Source organism: Vigna unguiculata, chromosome 2 (assembly GCF_037176805.1).
Source record: "Vigna unguiculata cultivar grain cowpea cultivar isolate G323 ecotype 2 chromosome 2, ASM3717680v1, whole genome shotgun sequence".
Lineage (NCBI taxonomy): Eukaryota > Viridiplantae > Streptophyta > Magnoliopsida > Fabales > Fabaceae > Vigna > Vigna unguiculata.
In genome coordinates this window covers 31,456,078-31,478,326 of record NC_140793.1, presented here as the reverse complement: position 1 = coordinate 31,478,326, position 22,249 = coordinate 31,456,078, and the positions used below count along the sequence as shown (strand labels likewise).

Genomic DNA, 22,249 nt, shown 5'->3' with positions numbered 1-22,249 from the left:
TATAATTTTGGTTAGTGTATAAAAATATAAATTTCATTAGAATTTAAGAAATTGATGTAAGAGACATTTAAAATATTTTTTAATTTGAATATTTGTTTTATTTTTATATTTTTTTGAAAATATTTTTAAAATTTATCAACTAGATTTCATTAACGTTTGCAAATTTAATAATTGTTTTGACTCTCATAAAATTCTATTTGGTATTGTAATGTGAAATATATATAATTATAATTTTTTTTAAATATTTAATATTGAAGAAACAATAATACCTTCATTTTGATATTGAATATGTGATAATATTACATTTTTTTGTCATAATTTTTTATTATGTTATAAAAATTAATTAATTGATATTGAAATATGAAAAAAACAAGTACGAATATCAATACGAATATATACTTGTTACTTCTTGTTACTTGATGGGAATGAGATGAAAATGAGATAAAAATTTGATAGTCATTCAATCTGGATATAAGATGAAGAATTTTTTTTTTCTATGAATACATATACGATAACGAAATTCATTTCTATCCAACTTCTTGTCATCTCTGTTGTGTTTAGACTATGAGATAGAATGTTACTTTGTTATCCCTAATCATTTTCTAGAAGTATAATTTAGTTTGGTGGATCAAGTTAAGACTATTTTCTTTTCCCTTCAAATATTATGGAATGGCATGGATTAAGTCAAGACCAACTATTTTTGCAGAATAAAAAAATGCATTTCTTTTTCTAAAAAACTTTACTGTTTCTCGCTGAAATTAAGGGATGGTATCAGTATTGGTGTCGGTGATAACATTTCAGCTTCAACGTTTGCATTTCTTTGAAGTGTAAACCTTGATTATTAGAAAAAATCAGTGGCACTGTGGTAAGAAAATTGAATAAGGTGCCACCACAGTATTCAAAGACATGATATTTTTCTCACGACCAGATACTTTGATAAATTTTTTTCATAAAATTTGATAAAATTTATTTTTCAATAAACACTAAACATTTTTCACCCATTCATATATTGCCACACGTGTAGGTTATCAAAAGTTTATCGACAAAATTTTGTTCAAAAATATTTGTTCTTTTCCTAGATATAAGAAATATTATTCCACAATGAGATGAAGATTCAGATCTTTCTTTTCTTTTCCATGGTTTAATTTTAAGAAATAGATTTTCCCTTATTCAATTGGATCATATTATCATAACACATAGTAAAACTCATATTACAGCGTGTATTTTCAATATTGTAGTGTTAGGGTTCAAGTCCCATCCTTTCACCCCATTGATCTCCACATAATCAGTACACTATTTATGTGGCAATAATATATATTTAATGAATAAATTATGATATCACTATAAATACATTTAAATTACTTTTAGTGAGATACTAGGGAGTATTATATTAATAAATATAATGAATCTAGTCAATAAAAGAATATTCATATCAGAATATTTAAATAAAGATAACAATGAAAAATAAATTGCACAAAATGTTCTGATTTAGGGCCTGTTCGCTTGGGATGATGACACTGTTCAAACCAATTAGGGAGCGAGATTCATGAACATTGATGTGTTCCATTGCATGGATTTAAACGGATTAGGAAGTGCGGATTTGAGGGATCTATAATTTTTTTCATCCACCATAGAATGAGCAGATTAGGGAGTAATACGCGCAAATTACCGTATTTGCCCTCACTTTTTCATTTGAAATGCAGTTCGCTTTTCATCTCACATGCACATGCAGTACAATATTCGTCCTCTGCTGCCATGGTCTGGAAAGATTCCTGAAGCAAGATTCCTGAATAGATTCTTCTCCACACACAACACAATTTAAAATGCTGCAACACGGGTTGCTGGTTTGGTTTTGTGAAGCAGAGATCATCGTGAGAGGTGAGTTACTTTGGGGTGTGGTGGTCTCTCAGAGGTGTTGTGTTGCGGGAGGGCTGTCACTGGTCTTGCGGGGTGGTGGAGTGAGTGGTGTTGGAGGTGGAGTGGCGCACCGGTGTGTTGGGGTGGTGATAATGCACTGGTTGTGAGGGGTGGTGAGGGAGGCACCGATGCCCTCGCTGTCATTATTGCGTGGAGTTTGGGAAGGCACCGGTGTGGGCACCGATGTTGTCAATGGTTGCAGGGGCATGCAGGTGTTGGGGTCAGGGGCGGAACTAGGATAGGACAGGGGGAGCCACGGCTCCCCCATTTTTTTTTTTGAATTTTTTTTATATATATTTATATATTTTTTAAAATTATATTATATATTATTTATATTAAAATTATATTATGAAAAATTATAATAAAAGATAAAATAAAAAAAAATTAATAGAGACATTAATTTATAAAAGAGATTAGGGTTTTTTTTTCTGACTATAAGATCTTTCCACTGTGTAAATTATCATGAAAGTGTATGAAGAGAGATAAATACAAATAGATAGGTTGGAAAATAGAGGTTGGAAACACAGATTGAGATTCATGTATACATTCTTGCATGATCTCTCACAAATCAATGTTAGTATCTTATTATGATGTATGTATGTTAGTTTATGATTCTTTTTAGGATGTTTCTTCCAAATTAAGTTTATCCCAAATTAATATAAACCCTAATTATAATTTTAGGGATTCTTTTATGAAATTGGTATGAACCCTAATTATAACTTTTCTTAAATTATTATAACCCTTAATTATGAAATTTAGGGATTTTGTATTTTTCGCTACCTATGGTAATTTTTTTTTTAAGTTTTGAATTTATACAGTATAGCTTATTTAATTAAAGTAGTATAAGTTTTGTTATGTTTTGCATTGTGATAATTGTGATTTGTGAATATAAATTTTATTTTTTCTAAATAGGTAAGAGGTGATAAATTTATATTAGAAAGATTATGATAAAAAGTAAAAAAATTGATTCTTTTTTTCAAAGAGGAAGGTTTGTGAGGAAGATGAAAAAGAAATGCATTTACGTTAACTAAACTTGAGAAATTTAATAAGAACCAAGAATTTAAGACAATATAAAACACATATCTAAAGTTCTTAGAGTTACATATAATGAATTTAACAATTCATTATAACGTGATCTGGGATAAACAACATCAAATTTGACAATACCACCAAATCAAATTGATGAGATACGAATGACTTGTCTAAATTGGTATTCATGAATTGGTATCATGATATAATAGCATGATATAATAGCGAATGATAGTAATATTTTTTTGAATTCTACTATTATGTGTGTTTGTTTTAAGAAGAGGAAATGAAGAGAAAAAAATGAATAGTTTTTCTTCTAAAGAAAAATTATATATAACAAATCTAATTTGGCCCCCCTACAATTTTAGTCCAAGTTCCGCCACTGGTTGGGGTGGTGAGTGGATGGCACAGGTGAGGGTGGTGAGCGAGGCGATCTCTTGCGGTGGTGGTGAGGTGTTGTGGTGTTGGGTTTGGATGGCATTGGTGGCACCGGTGTTGTGCTTAGTGAGAGAGTGATGGCACCGATTACGTAACCGGTGCCTTGTTTTGAGAAGGGGCGACACCAGTGTCGTTGGTTTTTTTTTTTTTACCTTTTTCTTGACTTCTTTTCACTCTTTTTCTTTAAATTTTTTTAACTTTTTTTTAACATTATTTAACTTTAATTTAAAATTTAATTATATAATTTTAAAAAAAAATTAATTATATAATTTTTTTTACATTCATAAATTTTTTATTTTATTTTAAAATTTTATATAATTTTAATATTTTTTTAATTCGTATTAATTAATTATAATTATTTTTATAACATCAAATTACAAAACCATTCTCTTTTTTTACACAAGAGTATTATGGTAACTTAATAAATATATCTATTTTAACATATAATTTTATCTATCATATCAATCAAATCTTTCACCAACTTTCATAAAAATTATCTCCAAATTCACTCACTTTACCCTCTAAATTCACTCAAAAAAACACAAATATCCATCCACCTAAATCTACACAAATCCATCTTTACACTCTCCCATATCCATCGACACAAAGAAACACACCCTTAGGGATGAACATACTTCCTGATTAGAACAATTATGCAAGTCAATAATGGAGGGTGTTAAAAAGTAACACAATACATATCCGCTTAATATTATTAATCTCATATTTTTGTTAACAAGTGGATTAATTATACCAATAATTTTTATTCCGAACAGTAAATTAATGGACAACAAAAAATAATATCTTATACTAATATCATGAGCATAAAAAGATACAGAACATGATTAAAAACACAATTAGAATATCCTTTATATAATTGGAATAATCTTCACGTGACTTATTTTTTAAATTTGGTTTTAATTCTTAAGTTAAATGTTAATATTATAACTGTTTTAAGAAGCTGCAAGTTTTTATTTCTCACTTTTAGGTAGATAGAGACCATCATTCACAACATCCTTGACAAAAGTAGTTTTCTCATTTATTTATTTATGCAGTATCTTTTTTCACTATTTATTTTGCATTTAATGCAAAAAGTTAATACATTAAATTGTTATTAAAATAAAATATATTATTCTTTTTAACAATGGAAACCATGTTGACTAAAGTGAAGTGCGTGTGAAAGAAGTGTTGTTTCGTAGTGACATGGGACGAAAATGAAAGACAGTAGTCGGCAAGTTCTTGGGATTTGATGAGTGGTCAGGGAAAAAGCATAAATTATACTGATTTTACTTCCTCGTTATTCATCACAACCTTGTCTTGACGTAGATAATTTGGATAAGCTTTTCTTACAAGAACAAACATTAGTGACTCACATTAGTGATTCATCACTGTTGGCAGAAGAAACAGAGAGGATCACGATGACAACGAGTTGCGAAGCTAAATCTGCTTTTGATTCAACTTTAAGTTGTCTCTTTCTCATGACATTTACTTGATCTTAGCCAAAAGGCAGAGAAAGGTGTTTCTCTATGGCATTTACTGGTCCACCTTATTACCAATTTGCGGATTCCTTAACCAGATTTCATGTAGAAAAAGGGCCACTTCAAAGTCATACTTTACCATTAATCCACTCGGAACCTACTGAGCTACTCTAACTTTCACATGTGTAGTCTTTATAAACAAATTCACAATTCCAAAGGGTCTTAGGAAACTATATATAATAAGAGTGTACCAAGACACGTATAGCACGTAGATACATGATGATGAAACATAAGTTTTATTTTTTGTTTCTGTATTTACTAAAATCGAGGAGAGGGAATGCCGACTATGGCAGAATAGAATAGAAGTGGGCTTGTTCCTGGTGATGTTGTTTATTTAAGGCGAGTCATTACATAAAGCATCTCGTACATAAGCAAGCACCATTGCTTTTGGTAGGAAGAAGACAAAGGATGTCCATTAAGAAATCTGGGAGCCCATTCGCTGTCATTTTCATGAGGCATTTGTGTGTTTTGAGTACTCGACACGTCGTGGAATTATTTCTTGAAAATGGAAGCTAACCAATCGAGAATTGGACAATACACAGTAGTCAGTCGCAGTTCACAAGGACAGGGACCCATGCTTCTTCTCCCTTTCCCCTTTCCCTTTTTTTTTTTTTTTCATCATTTTATCATTTAACAACTCAATGCAGACAAATCACAGATAAACAAAAACACACTCATGTTTGGTTTGGTCATGCATGTTTCAGTATTATAAAAATCTAATTTTCAATTCAACACGCCGACATTAGTTCATATGCGAGCAACCAAAAAAGTTAAATATATATATATATATATATATATATATATATATATATATATATATATATATATATATATATATATATATATATTATTAGGAATCTATGTGTGTCTAGAACATAATATAAAAATAAAGACTTACAAATCTATTATATTAAGATTTTGGATCGAGAGTAGTGTCAATGTTTTATATAGTTAGGTTCAGGTCTCATTGATATTGTATCTTCTAGTGAAACCTCTTCCTCTGTAAACTTAACAAGTGGTATTAGAATCCATGGTTAAACCCGACTCAGACAAGTGTGTACCCATTGTCTTAAGGTTTTGGGTTGAGAATAATGTCAATGTCTTATGTGGATGATCCTCTCTCGAAAGACCCAACATATATAAGGTAACAGTGTACTGAAATACAACATTAGTGATGCCTAGGGATGTCAAAAAAATTCGTACCTGTGGGTATCCGATGATAAAACCCGCAACGGGTAGGAAACGGATATTAAAAATGGATACCCGCTACCCGCAGGTACGAGTATTTTTGATACCCACATGTTAACGGGTCGGGTACAAATATCATATCATCTGTACCCACTAAATTTTAATTCACAAAAATACCCTTATATATATATATATTAGTAAAAAATATTCTGAGTTTTCATTCAATAATGGTGTTCGGATTCTTACCCCACATCAAAGTAGATGACTTCCATATACTATAAAGGCATTGATGTGTCTCCAAGACTGGTTATGGACCAACATGGAAGGTAATGAAATTAACACTTTTACTTAGATATTTTAATTAAGTGATTGTTAGAAATTTTGAATGAACTTCTTATGTTTTCAGGCTCTTCTAGATTAAAATTGGACAACATGAAACTTCATACAATGTTGCAAGAGGTGGACATCGATGAAGTTAGTAATTTCTTTAATATTACAATATAAATTGTTAGTGATTTTTTATTTGTTTGTTTTTCAAGAGTCAATCGGAGAAAGTGAACTTGTTAATCTAAGTACTAGTTATGGTTAAATATTTGTTTTTTAAAATATTTTTATAAATATCTGCACGTACCCGTGAATACCCGCGAATATAAAAAAAATAGGTAAATATTCGCATAACAAATACCCAACAGATATAAATACGGATACGGAACGAATATTTATTCAACGGGTGAGGTATGGAAAAGCTACTACCCCTATCATACCCGTCCAGTTGAATTCCTAGTGATGCCTCAAGCATCCAAATAACGGAATAAATAAGCAATAATATTAAATTTTGAATTATCAACGTGTCAAACACAAGATTCCTTGTATTAAAAAGGCCATAAAGTTTGCTGAAATTTCATTGGGTACGTAACATGGTTATTAAGGCTTGAAATTGGAATTGGTTTGATGTATTCACAACAACGCCTAGTTCGTTACAGGTAGTGTAAGATTCAAAGTTTTGAGACGTGTATGCTTCATTCTTCATGGGATTGAAATGCATGGGAAGTTGTAGACATGCACATGTTGTCTGGTGTGAATTATGATCGAAAAGTTTTTTGGAGGCATGAAAGTGCTTGGTAGAATCTGCATGGAATCACAGAAGAGAATCATAGTTGGGAGTAAGTGTGGTGCACGCAACAACTAAAATCCAAAGTAGCCTGACACTAACTCTGCATGAGACAGGGCGTGATGGTGGAGCAAGGGGAGTGTCGTTCGCACATTGGTTGAGATCGCTCAGAAAATCTGCTACTGATTTTGGTGACTGTTCTCTCATCTTCTTAATTTTATTCTTTCAATCAAGCACAGTTAACAACCACATATTATACCAGTAATACAATTTTAAGAAGTATTTCCATTTACAACTGTAGAAACAGAAGAAAATGTGAACGTTTTGCTGGAAGATATATAGATAAACAAAATCCATGACTAGCTAGTGTTTATGACTAATTAAGGTTGATTTTTTCTTGATTGTGATGATATCAGATAGACTTTACTTGGTATATTTTAATTTCAGGTTGTGTTTTTGGTGTAAAAAAAATATCGATTAAATCATTTTCAAGGCTTTTAAAATCAGTTTGATCATTAGAAACTTCAAGAGTGTCGCATTACGAAGATAGTGTCTGAGAAACATTCATTCTATGTTTGTCGAAACAATAAAATAAGTAAAGATAAAGTTAAACAAAAATATTTTTTGACAAACATACTTTTGATTATTTTATTTATAATTTTTTTTTAATTTTAAAATGAAGATATTTAGTCAATTAAAATGCTGAAATGACTTATTTTAGTCAAATCATTCAAACTAAAACGTTGATTATGAAAATATTAATATTGACTTTGTACGTGACCTAATAACATGAGATCTTTAACCATTTTATTTGATTTTTTTATCACAGAAATAATCGAAAGTTGATTCAACTGCGAGAAGTCAATACTAAAATAATTCTAATTACCCTAACTTTCAGTATCTTAATTTAGATGGTTGGATTAAAAATAAATGATTTTGAAAAATTAAGGAATTAAATATCTCTATAGTTTGGTAGAATAAAATTATCTTTTAACCTAAAAATAAATAAAAACACTCAAATTAAGATGCTCATTTATCTTTGAATATTTTGTCAAAACAATTTAAACTAATTTTGTAATTTTTAAAATGGATTTCAAGAGTATATAATTTATGACATACAAATTATAAAAATATTGTTTTAACAATTTTTACAGATAATTAAACACAGACAAATCAGTTAAACTATTAATGGGATTATAGAAATTATTTAATTGACCGATTATATTTAACTAATTAATTATAATAAAGTATTTTAAAAATACTATATATACGCGCTTGTGAGTTTGTTATAAACTATAGACTTAATTTGTAATTTGTGATTAGGGATGTCAACAGGATGGATAGGGTACGGGTAGTAGCTCCCCGTGTCCTATCCGCTGAATAAATATTTGCCCCATATTTATACTTATATCCGTCGGGTATTCGTTATGCGGTTACCCATCTATTTTTTTCATATCCGCAGGTACTCACGGATATTTACAAAATTATTTAAAAATTAAATATTTAATCATAAATTCAAATAAAATAAAATACATCACTGTCATAAATTTTAAATAAAGTTTAAACAAACTCAAGTTCATACAAGTCCAAATAATTATAAAAATAAATATAAAATGACGTTCAACACAATGAAAATTCTTTACTTAGTGTTTTGATCAACAAACTCACTTTCTCCGATTGATTCCTGAAAAATAATCAAATAATAAACCTCAACTGGTATGTGCCAAGTATTCTTATTTTGACAACAAGCATACCATAAACGTCATTGTTTATATAAAGTTTGATGTATATGTCCAATTTCAAAGAAGGGAAAGAGAAGAATATCAAAGGGTGTACTTGGAAGATTACAACATATCAATACTCTAGAAGAATGAAGATAAAAGACAAGACAAGACAAGATGTACAATTTAGAAAAATTTAGGTCATAATGTATTTTACTAATATATATATATATATATATATATATATATATAAGGATATTTTTGTGAATTAAAGTTTAACAAGTACGGGTATTCACGGGTACGGATATTATGATACTCGTACCCGCTCCGTTAACATGCAGATATCAAAAATACATGTATCCACGGATAGCGAACATCTATTTTTAGTATCCGTTTTCTACCTATTACGGATTTTATCCGTCCGTGGATACAGATATTTTTGACATCTCTTATGATACGCATAAATATTGTAAGTCCTCAACTTATGTTGGGTATCGATAGACTTAATTCATTAATATATATGTGAGTGTCATTTTTTCAAGTGAAAATGAGAAATGCATGAGATTAAAAAACTAATTTTAAACCATCATTACAGTGGTAACCGTGATTTTCAAATGAATCTTTTAACCTTAGTTATCTATTTTAATTTCAAAGTTGAGATTAATCATTATAATATAAGGAAGCGATTCTCATGTGGAATGTAGACAAAAACAGTATATTTAAGAAAATATTTCTTAGTCAAATATCTGTTTTAGAAAAAAACACGAGTAATTTATGACATCACAATCATAGATTGTTAGCAAAAGGTACAAATCAGAAAAAGAAAAAGAAATACTAAGAGTAAGTTTTGCTTTAATTTAATGATCGTGACCTTTAAGCAACCTGAACATATTTTTTTTATAAGGTTGTTCATGCTCTTCAAATAAAAAAATTAAGATTTATAATGATTTCGAATAAAATATGTGTTAGGTTATTTACGACCTATCTGAGTCAATACTTTGGTCACTCGACCTAACCTATTCATAAGATATATAATATATACATATACATTAATTGATCTCCCTCACTTCCTCATTACATATATATACTAATGGAAACCGTAGCAGTATTTCATGTTTAATATACTTTCTCTTTCATATGTCTTCCCTTTTTTACTTGATTGTTTCTTAAAAAAGGAAAAATAATGAAAATTTGAGATATTTAAAAAAATAATGAAAAGTGAAAATTTTAAAAAGAAAAATTAAAAATAATTAAAACTGAAAAGTTTGAAAAAAAGTGAAAAGTTTCACTTTTCAATTCAAAGAGAATCGTCCTCTCCGACAATAACATTATGTTAAAAAAAATACGGTAAAATAAAAGACGATTTCAATCTGAATGTCGTCCTCTCCTATAATGACTTAACTTAATTCTAAAAAGAAGAATCAACGAACCCTATTTTATAATTTTGTGTAATTTTGTGTGCTGAAATACAAAAAAGTCTTAATAGATCCTATAATAGGTGAATAAATGAGTATGAGCTGCATCATTTGAATAGCTAATATAATGGTTATAATTTTAAGAATAAGAGGAGATAAGTGTAGTCCGTGGTGAGTGACATAGATCTGTAAGCGTTACGTGATGTATCACAAGAAGATTTCTCCGTAGGAAGAATGTAAAGAAAGGAGGAAATGACATTATTGAATGAAAAAGGAGGAAAAAAAGGAAAAGACATGCACAGTAGGATTTCCACACATACATGCACCTTCTGCTTCCCAATAAAAACCCATAGCTGTGATCATCAAAACACAACATTTCTAATCCCAACAACATACTCCATACATGTCCCTCTATTCTCTCTGCTCTCCCAACTATCTGTAGTGTGTGTGTGTTTGGAATCTCCATAGCATTAGCCATAGCCACCGCACACCACCATGTTTTCTCCAAGAGACATGCCTTCTCCCTCCTCAATCTTCTCAGCCTACGCCTCCATGACAGCCTCCATCATGCTCCTGCGATCCATGGCCAACGAGCTCATTCCCCACCCAATCCGTGGCTACCTCTTCAACACCTTCCGCTACCTCATCAGGCCTCGCTCCCCTACCCTCACCCTCATCATCGAAGAGTCTACCGGCATAGCCCGTAACCAAGTCTACGACGCCGCCGAGGCTTACCTCTCCACCCGCGTCAGCCCCGAAAACGAGAGGCTCAAGATCAGCAAGAGCCCCAAGGAGAAGAAACTAACCATCCGCTTAGAAAAAGGTGAGAAGGTGGTCGACTGCTTCAACGGCGCCTGCTTCAAGTGGAGATTCATCTGTGCGGAATCCGAGAAGAACAACCCCAACGACCACTCCAACACCAACATCTCCGTAAGATCCGAAAAGCGCTCGTTCGAGCTCAGCTTCCCCAAGAAGCTCAAGGAAATGGTGCTGGACTGCTACTTGCCCTTCATCCTGGAGAAGGCCAAGGAGATGAAAGACGAGGAGCGCGTGCTGAAGATGCACACTCTCAACACTTCCTATTGCTTCAGCGGGGTGAAATGGGACTCCATAAACCTGGAGCATCCTTCCACGTTTGAGACGCTGGCGATGGAGCCGGAGCTGAAGAATGCGGTGATAGAGGACTTGGACAGGTTCGTTAAAAGGAGGGAGTTTTACAAGAGAGTAGGGAGGGCATGGAAACGTGGCTACTTGCTCTATGGCCCTCCTGGGACTGGTAAATCCAGCTTGATCGCTGCCATGGCTAATTACTTGAAATTTGACATCTTTGACCTCCAACTCGGCAACATTGTGAGGGACTCCGACCTCAGAAAGCTTCTTCTCGCCACCGCTAACAGGTCCATTTTGGTCATCGAAGACATTGATTGCAGTGTGGATCTCCCAGAGCGCCGCCATGGAGATGGACGTAAACAAACTGACGTACAGGTTAGTGTTTCTTACTTTCCTACTCTCTATCATATTCATTCTACTTTCACCTTTCTCTTATCCCTGTTATTAATGCATTTGGATTTTCTCATCATTGTATTGAATGAACTAAAACAGATTAGTTTAGGCACTTATCTAAAAATGCCATTGCTAATTGTGATTTGTAACAGTATAAAAAGTTATGATGTTTGTAGACAGAAAAAATATGGATTTCTTGAATCAGTTTTCGTGTCACAGTGGCTAATGCTTATGATATCATATTAGTTGTTGTTTTTAACTAAATACAAAGTAGAATTTTTGGTTAAAAAGGATAAAGAGAAACGTAGTGTGGTCGACCTCGTAAGAAAATGCGAATTGTTGTGTGTTCCTTTTGCTACATTTACGAAAAGCACCAAAGGGGAATTCTTGGCCAAAAATGGTTGTTTTCCAAAAGGCAAGCCTACCACGTGGGTTCTGATGGAAGTGTGCAGAATGCAACAATAGATAGAGTTTTTTTCTCGTGCTCCTGTTATAGAATTTGACAGGACAGGTTCACTGCTTTACCATGTGTGATTAGAGTCATTTTCTGATTGGTGTGGAAACCTTTTTCTATCATTTCTCTTGCTAGTGGAAACATGGCGTTTCTAAAAGCACGCCCTGAATTGGTAAGTGGGGACTACCGTGCAGTTTAGTAATTGGGTGTGGATGGTAATTTAATGACTATGAGTGAAGAAGTTAAATTAAAACCATCCAAAGGATCCAAAAGGGGCATTTCACTGTCAATCCACGCAATTCCTTCGGCCATTTCATTTTTCTTTTTCCTCTTTTTTGTTGTTTTGTGTTTGACAATTAGCGAGGGAAAGAGTACAACGTACCTGTGGTTCGAATGTCGTTGTTAAATGTCATTGGATGGTGGATGCCACACAAGATGATCTTCCGTGTAAAGCTTCTATTATGGACTCATGTTGCTGTCATATTTTATTCTCTGTTATTTTGGTAGGACATGTTACGGAATATTTTACATTGCTTATTTTCATCACAATTAACACCATCCATGTATAAAAAGCAACACCATCTTACTGTCGCCTTCAATTTTCTTTAACCCGCCGCGTGCGCTACTTTTTTTTCCCTACAACATCTTATCCAATTTTTAAGTAAATTTAACACCTTTCCACCTATGAAAGCAACACTATATGGTACTTTTCAAACTCCTTTTTTACATTCTAATTTTTCCACATATGTCGTATTTTATTATTATATCACTGCTTGCTATATATGCTAATTTTCGTCGTCATCTTTCACTCCACAATTACTAACGATATGGTATTTTTAAATATATAGAAATTAATTTTTTTTAATCATGTTGCAATGTATGGATTCTGAGGTTGAAAAATTCTCTGTTCTAATTAGAATGAATGAGTTCATAATTTCCCGGATACATCCCCTAACTGAAACATGTGTACATAACTAACTCACAATGAACATAACTGAAATAACTTCCATGATCTAACATCATAAGTATTTTATCTGACAATAACAACATCTTCCATTTTCTTTGACTCTCCCACTATTGAGACACTTTTGTTTTTATGGATTTGACTTTCAACATATCTGAACTTACAATTTTTTTAGTCATCTGAATGAGTTGGTCAACTGAAATAAAATAGAATTACAAGTTGGAATTGTTATGCACTTAACCTGATAATTTGTGACGGTAAAGAAAGAACGTGCACGTACACAGTGTGGTTTATGAAGTTCAATATTGTTGTTGTGATTGTTCAAGTTTGTGAGGTGAAATTGATGATAGGCTCACAGAGCATCTGATGGATGGATGCAGTTGACTTTGTCGGGGTTACTAAACTTCATTGATGGGCTATGGTCCAGTTGTGGAGACGAGAGAATAATCATATTCACCACCAACCACAAAGAGAGACTAGACCCAGCACTGTTGAGGCCCGGAAGAATGGACATGCACATTCACATGTCCTATTGCTCCTACCAAGGCTTCAAGCTTTTGGCCTCAAACTACTTGGAAACTTCCTCTGAACATCCCCTCTTTGGGGAGATAGAGGGGCTCATAGAGGACATACAGATAACCCCAGCGCAAGTGGCAGAGGAATTGATGAAGAACGAGGACGCGGAAGCAACACTTGAAGCATTCGTGAAGCTACTGAAGAGGAAGAAGATGGAGGGTGATGTGTGTGAGAACTATGGTCCTCAGAAAGCAGAACCTTCCAAAAGGCGCAAGGTTGGTTGCAAGCAAAAACGAGGTGTTGGCATTAGCAAGAGCAATATTGGTGTCACTCAAAGAAGAACAAGGAGAATGAGAAGAGAGTGCAGTTTTTAGTCTCCTCGTCCAACAATATATGGTCGAATAAGGTTGTTGGAGCCACTATACTACTTGTCTCCACAAACTAAAATCGCTGATGTAGGCTTCGGGCTTTTGTTACTTTTAATCAGTTGCTAAGAGGCTAGCTAGCTACATTTTCTATCCAAAACTTCAGACTCTGGTTGAAATGAAAGGTTAGCACTGTGTGATTGCTGGTATCAGTAAATGAACAATATATGTACCTACATGTAATTGTGTATAGTTGTCCTAACAACGGACACTGCCCACTGTATTCAAGCTACATAGGTTCTTGAGAGTAATATATTGTTAATTCATCCTCAAAGTATTTATTACATAAATATAAAAAAAAAGTTATAAAAAGGAAGTCGGTAATATACTTTTTCTTTGGTTTTTCTGTCCATGAAATATGTATGCATCATTAATTGATGCAATGAATTAAAGATGTGCATGGTGTTTTGTAGATTTCACATTAACAAATAAATGTGTATGCCTTTTTCATATGTACCATTACACAAAAAGGAGCGTGTGTGTTTTGCAGTTTTCACCACAAGCCTCTTTATATCCCGAGACATTTGAAAAGGTTTAAGACTGATACATTGAAAAGAAAAAACAGAATTTTTATATCAGATTTGCGTCGGAACATACTTTAAAAGCAGTAGTCATGATAAACAAACAAACGAAAGGAGACAAAATGATAATAAGAAACTTTGCCTTTTGTAATACCTAAATAAACACCATGATCTGTAAGTGTGTCAGTTACTGGGTACCAACTCCAAATAACAAAAAATTGGCGAAAACTATTATTGGATCTTTCTTGAACCAGTAAGCTCGTAGCAAAGCAGCAATTCGAAATGTCCAAGTGCTAAACACGTCTTCAAATAACTATTTTACATCTCATAGTAAATATCAGTCTAAGTCTGGCGCATAAGTACCACCATGTAACGAATCATCTTATTTTAAAGGAAGTTGTAAGGCAAAAGGAAAAGCGCGATTGTAGAGTATGAGTACCCTCAGCGTGTGAGAATGATCATAATTCCCTGTTTTTAATTATAGTCTTGTTGGCTTATGTTTTTGTTTTGAAGCTACCAAACCAAGATTCTACCCGCATGTGCTCTTAACTCTTTGTAAAATATAAACTCGGTGTCGTACTTATACGTATAAACTCTTAAAGTTAACATAGATTTAGAATCTTGAAATCATTTTTGGCATTGAATTTTACAACAGTTCAAGACACAAGTACCCATCTACAACACAACAGAACAAGAAGACACTGGTTTTTGTTCTGCATCTTATCCGAGTGACAATACAGTTGAGAAGACTCTAAAACATGACTAGTCTACTTCTCTCTTACATAGTCTTTCCTTGGCTTTTTCTTCGAGAAATTGAACAAGTGCTTCCAAACAAACGTCAGGATCCTCATATCTCATTAGTTGCTCTGCTACCACTGCAGGGGTGACTTCTATTTTCTCCAACAGATCATCAATTCGTTCAAAGAGTGGATGATCTCCTTCAACGCCCAAGTAATTGGAAGCTAGAATTCGAAATGCCTTGCTTCTGAGGAAGGACAAGTGAATGTGCATGTCCATACGACCAGGGCGCAGCAACGCAGGGTCGATTCTTTCTCTGTGATTGGTGGTGAAGATCAAAATCCGCTCCTCTCCACCACTCGACCACAACCCATCCATGTAGTTAAGCAGACCCGACAGAGTAAACCTGCTTGTCTTAATCTACGCAGTGATAATTAGTTAGTTATTTTCTGAACAAAATAAGAGTTCTTAGAGACAGTGTTAAATTTTAGAGAAAATAAAAAGGGGAAGGTACTGATTTAGAAAACAAACAAACAAACAAACCTTGACATGCTTGTGTTCATTTTCTGAATCGGAATCTGAAAAGTCTTTTGGTGATCGAACATGCACCTCTCTGTTGCAGTCGATGTCTTCGATGACGATGATGGAGCGGTTAGATGTCTCCTTCAGGGTTCGCATGAGGTCGGAGTTAGAAAACACAGAGGTTAGTTCCAGATCATACACATCAAACTTTAAGTGGTCAGCCATGGCAGCAATAAGGCTAGATTTTCCTGTTCCTGGGGGACCGTACAAGAGGTAGCCACGTTTCCAAGGCTTCCCCACCCTCTTGTACAGCTCCTTCCTCCGCAAAAACCGATCCAAATCATCAATGATTCCCTGTTTTTGCTCTGGATCCAATGCAAGCGACTGGAACGACGCTGGATGAGTCAAGTCACTTTTCTGCCAGCATCTTCCACCACCAATGGAATGGATCTTGATGGTTCTCTGCTTTGCTTGAATCTCCTGGAATGCGTCCAGAACGTGCACGAGATACTTGTTCATAACCACATCTCTATGCTTCTCATCAAAGGTTAGAGTGAAGCACTCCCTCTCGAAACCAGGTAACTTGCGAGGACGAAGAGGATCGCGATTATCAGATTCTTTTTGGGAGCTTTGTTCAACCAGCTTCCATTTGAGCTTGATGCCTTCAAACTCGTCCACCACCTCCTGTTTTCCATCCACCGCCATTACTATGTTCTTGTGCTTTGAAATTTTCCCAACTTTGAGGGATTTGTAAGAGTGGGAGATCTTTGCCGGGAGATACTCTTGAACGGCTTGGAAGAGTTGGTTGGTGTGGCCATCCCAAAGTTCAGTAACCTGAAGTGAGACAACGTTGCTTTTTTGACGGTTTGAGAAGAAAGCCTTTAGTTTGGAGTGTACGAAGGAGCGAACTTGTTGGGGTATGAGATCGTTGATTGCGCTTCTTAGAAGCATGATGAATGTGGAGAAAGCTGCATACAACTCGAACCATGACGAGGCAGAACGAACATTTGTGAAGGAGGAAGAGAAACCCCCCATGGAAGGTCTCATAGTGAAATGAATGGGTTGTGGTTTATGCTACAATTTCAAAGCTTGATAGAGTCACCGAGAGTGGCAGAAGCAGGTATAAATAATAAAGGGTGAGAGTGAGACCCTTTTCTTTCTCAACATGACATCCACGTAAGTCTATCAACACCTAAACCAGTGAATCGCTAGGAATATTTCATCACAATATTAAAGTATAAATGAAATAATAAGATATAAGTTAAGAATCTTTGGGACTATATGGTGATACTTCCATACAGAAATAATTTGGGATGCATATTATAACCAATTAAGGTGTAAAAAGTTTTGCACAATTGGGAGTTTATGTGTGCTTTTTTCATCATGCAAATTCTTAGAAATTTACTTTACTTATGGGAGAAACTTCTAGGAAAGTAATGATTGAGGTATTGGAAGATATAATGGCAAATGAAGGGATGTTTCTTTGCAACTTAAAAGATCATGAAAAGTTGTAAACAATGAAATAACTATTTAGACCTTTAATTCTTAGCCGTCCCTGTGGACTACTAATGTGGCATTATTGTTTGGTATCAACATTTTTTTCCATCCGGTTTGAAACTTGTCCCCAAAGTAAAGTAGACTATTTAATCTTATAAAATTAAGTTGAAACAGCTTTCGCTCATTATATATATAATAATTTATGATTTAACAGTGGATGGTATGATAAATTAAAAAAATATTTTAAAAAGATAATTGAGGCACAAAAATGAAAAAGCTCATCGAAGGCAAAATAATGCTTTGCAAATTGCAATGAGATGTGTAAAAAAGAAAGTGCGCATACATCAAGGGAGGAACCGACAAACGAAAAGAGAAGAAAATTAATAAAATAAGTTAAAAAAGATATATAATAATAATAATATCTCTTAGTTTAGAAGTTTGAACATAATATAATAATAATAATAATAATATTAATATGTAAATTTGTAGTGAAAATGTGGGTTAGACTAGTTAGTTCAGGTTTATTCTGCATTTGGTTGATAAAATATAGATTGGATCATACTGATCTGTCTTATATTAAAAAGGTGGACCGAAAAATTTAGTTAGTCTGCAGGTTCATTTTTTTTAAGATTCATGTGATAAAATTTTTAATATTTAATAAATCAGAAAACTTTAATAAATTTATATAATTTAGAAAAAACTTTGAGAAAGTTAAATGATAAATTGATAATTATTTTTTTCATTTTTTTTATCATATTTATATTTTAATATACACGATGTATTCAAATTTTAATACATTAGAAAATATATGACACTTGTCTTTTTCACTCATAAAAAATTTAAAACATCCATGTATAAGTTCAAAAGAAAAGTAATATACGCAAGTGCAAGTTTTTTTTTTCTTATGCGAACTGTGGGCCAACCTATACTGATTGCGAGTTATGTGGGACTGGCTTTTGCATACCAACAAACTTAATATTTTAGCCAACTTAATATTTTAGCCCGCCATACATTTTTTTGACGGATTTGTGATCAATCTATCTGGCCAAATCCACCTTTTCACCCCTTATGTATATAAATTAAAACCCATTATATAATATAAGGTGAATAAAAAATATAAGGATGTGTATTTGTTAGGTAACGAAGAGTCAATTCATGGACATATATGTGTTAATTCCTATGAAAATAATTTCTATTGTGATAGTCCCTTTCTATTGTGTACAAACGTAAATTTTGTCCACTGGCTATCTAATGTGATACCAATCATTGTTTTAAAGCAGTGCTATATGATGTCGATAGCTATATTGGACTTTTTTAATTGTAAGAGATGAAATAGATGTTTGAATTTTATATTCTTAGTTGTAGAAGATATAATGTGCTAAAATAATCAATGTTGCAATTATCTAAATAATAATAAAAAATATTTTATTAGAAAAAATAAAAAGAAAAACATGAAAGCATACTAAACCTATAAATAATAATAATAATAATAATAATAATAATTACGGATACAAGTATTGATATTTTTTTATTATGTTATTTAAATGAATTAATAAAAAGTTGTTGGCTCTTCTCATACAATTTTAGTGTTGCACTCCAATTTAAATATTAGATGAGTACAAAAGTTATTTTCCTTTTAGGGTATTAATGCAAAACAATTTCAATTATTATATAAAACATATTATATCTTAAAGAAGAGTACAAAATTGTTTTTAAATTACTTTAAATTTATTGGTGAAAAAAATGCATTTATGAAGTGTCCAAAATATTTTAAGAAAACGGTTTTTATCTCCCATCTTCAATATGAAGTGTTTAATATATCTTTCTATACAGACTAAAACAAATGTTTCCATGTCATCTGTTTTTTTTTTTCAACTCTCTTTTTCTTTTTCTTGCATTTCGTTATGCTCGTAAAAGTTGAAATCGAGATGTAAAAGTAGAATCTAATGTTTTTAAATTGAAATAAAGGTTTAAATAGTGATTTGATTTTAATTTTCGTTCAGAATTTTTAATTTGATCATAATTTTTTTAATTTGATATTAATATTTGTCTTTATATTATAAAAATATTTTATTAACATTTAATTTTAATAATAAAAAATTGTTAGTCAAAATAATAAATTTAAATATCAATTTATAAAATAAAAAATTATTAATTATCAAAATAGTTATTATCATAAATAAAAAATTATTAATTAGGCACCATTATTATCACACAGCTGACATATTCTAAAATATTGTGATAAAAGCAAAATATCTAATATTAGTAAATAGATAAACATATCTAACATAAAAGGTGACGAGTTTCTATATTAAACTATATTATTCTTTCAAGAACAAACTATTGATATAATAGTGTTAAAAGTGTCTTTATAGATATCCATCATCACTCGAGACTGAAAACCAAAGTCGAAAATAGAAGATGAAAGGTACTCAGCCCCTTTAGACCGAAACGAGAAAACTATAACTTGTTGATTATGTATCAGGTAAGAAAATTTTTGAATTTAAGTTGTGTAATTAAGTGAAACATATAACTAAGGAAAGTGATGATAGATTATAATTGTAATAAGAACTCCAATAATTTTCCTTTTTAATTATTTATTTTTAGACCACAAAGTAAATTAGAGAACAAATACTAATGAGACCTAAGTCCAACCACAAAAGATATTTATACTACTCTTAACCCAAAATCTTTGAATTTAAGTTATGCAATTTAAATTTTTATTGGAGAGAACAAACACTAATAAACCTAAGTCCAATTACATAAAATATTCACATCACTCTTAACTCAAACTCTTAAGACAATAGATTTATAAATATTTATCTTATTTTTATATAGTGCTCTATTATCTCATTTCATTTTTAATTAATTTTTAATTAATGTGAAAGTTAAACTCACACTTAAAATTATAAGAATACGTAATATAAAACCAAATAAACATATTTCTCGCATAAATTATAATTGATAAGTCATTACATCATTTTCTATTATTTTCTTGCCTCTTATAAGTTCAACAGAGTTACATAAAAAACACAGATAGAAACTGAGATTTTCTTTCGAATAGAGTTCACTTGGGTCTCCTTCTAGTGTTGTTTGAGAAACTCAACAAGTGCTTCCAAAGCAAGGTCAGGGTCCTCATTTCTGATGAGATGCTCTGCTACTACTGCAGGGGTAACTTGTGTCTTCTCCAACATTCCTTGGATCTCTTCAACCAGTGGATGATCTCCTTCAATGCCCAAATAATTCGAAGCCATAACCGGAAACGCCTTACCACTGAGAAAGGACAAGTGAATGTGCATGTCCATGCGACCAGGGCGCAGCAACGCCGGGTCTATTTTCTCTTTGTGATTAGTAGTGAATATTATAAGCCACCCCTCTCCACCGCCTGATCTTAAACCATCGGTGAAATTCAGCAAATTCGACAGACGAAACTTCCCACTAACCTCACCACTCTCTGAATCTTGTTCTGGTTTTGATCGAACATGCACCTCTTTGTTGCAATCTATGTCTTCAATCACCAAGATGGAACTTCCAGATACATCTCTCATGGCTTCCATGAGGTCTGAATCAGAATCAATGTAAGATAAATCCAAATCATACACGTCGAATTTCAAGTAATTGGCAATGGCTGCAATGAGGCTAGATTTTCCGGTTCCCGGCGGTCCATACAGCAAGTACCCTCGTTTCCAAGGCTTTCCCACTTTCTTGTAGAACTCCTTCCTCTTCAAGAACCGTTCTAAATCATCAACTACAGCTTGCTTCAACTCAGGATCCAAGGCCAGCGTGTCGAATGTGGCAGGATGAGATAACTCCCTCTCGGTCCATTCATAATAAGGGGACCAGGAATAGATCTCCAGAATCCTCTTCTCACTTTTCATGGCCTCGTGAGTTTTAAGGATGTGTGGGATATACCGATCCAACACTCTCTCTCTGTTCCCCTCGTTGAAGCTCAGTACAAAGGCTTGCTTCTGGGAATGGCGCGAGTTTTCCTCGGAATTCTCATCCAGCTTCCAAGTGAACTTGGTGCCTTCAAACTCATCCACCACCTCTTCGCTTGAATCCACTGCGAGATTCAGGTGCTTTTCGTTTTCTAGTTTGCCAACTTTGAGTGATTTGTAGGTTCTGGTAATCCTAGTGGGGAGGTACTCCTGCGCTGCAAAGAAAAGTTCATTTTCATCACGCCCATTGCGCCAGAACTCGTTGATATGGAGAGATATTTGATTATTTGGTTGGCTATTGAAAAAAGCTTCTAGCTTTGAGACAAGAAAGGATCGAATCTGGCGGGGTATGAGATCATTGAATGCAGTTCTGAGGAGCATGATGAACGTGGAGAACGCAGCGTACACATCGAACCACGATGAAGCTGATGCAAATGAACGAAGATTTTTGGTCTTGTTGGATAACATGGTTTGAGTGAACTTTTGGGAATACAAGAAAGAGAGAACCCGAGGATTAATGAAATTTGTGTAAAACTCAGTAGCTATTCATACTAATTTCAATTCTTGTAGCTCAAGTATTGATTTTGTCTTTTACTACTACTATTATTACTCTGCTGTAACCTTTTCTCTTTATTTTCTTTGTAAGTAATGTTTTTGTATTATTACTATTATTATTTTCAGAAATATGCTCTTTCTTTGTATTTAAAGTATATATATGGTCAAGGTTTTGATTGCTCCATTAATGTTTTTCTCTTCTCTTATAGTTATTTTTTCCATTTTGGTAATCTAATTCTATGAATGAAGCTTCTCATTTAAA

At 33.0% G+C, this 22,249-nt stretch overlaps 2 protein-coding genes and 1 pseudogene across 3 annotated transcripts; 1 reads left to right on the top strand and 2 right to left on the bottom strand.

The window, feature by feature from the left end:
- The first annotated feature begins 10,599 nt into the window (after nucleotides 1-10,599).
- Nucleotides 10,600-14,490, top strand: LOC114173489 (AAA-ATPase At5g17760-like). Of its 2 annotated transcripts, none has more exons than XM_028057931.2 (2): nucleotides 10,600-11,839; nucleotides 13,626-14,490. In XM_028057931.2, the coding sequence occupies exons 1-2, from the start codon at nucleotides 10,850-10,852 to the stop codon at nucleotides 14,163-14,165; spliced, it is 1,530 nt and encodes a 509-aa protein (XP_027913732.1). In that variant the 5' UTR covers nucleotides 10,600-10,849; the 3' UTR covers nucleotides 14,166-14,490. The 2 variants fall into 2 exon arrangements, with proteins under 2 accessions (XP_027913732.1, XP_027913733.1); XM_028057932.2 differs by having other exon boundaries at nucleotides 10,608-11,839; nucleotides 13,656-14,490.
- An 859-nt stretch (nucleotides 14,491-15,349) lies between these two features.
- On the bottom strand, nucleotides 15,350-17,268 carry LOC114173997 (AAA-ATPase At2g18193-like). Its single transcript, XM_028058715.2, has 2 exons — nucleotides 16,019-17,268; nucleotides 15,350-15,895 (listed from the first exon to the last, which is right to left on the bottom strand). Exons 1-2 carry the CDS (start codon nucleotides 17,042-17,044, stop codon nucleotides 15,500-15,502), a joined length of 1,422 nt encoding a protein of 473 aa, XP_027914516.1. The 5' UTR covers nucleotides 17,045-17,268; the 3' UTR covers nucleotides 15,350-15,499.
- A 3,150-nt stretch (nucleotides 17,269-20,418) lies between these two features.
- LOC114169025 (AAA-ATPase At2g18193 pseudogene) lies at nucleotides 20,419-21,969 on the bottom strand (annotated as a pseudogene).
- Nucleotides 21,970-22,249: the final 280 nt, after the last annotated feature.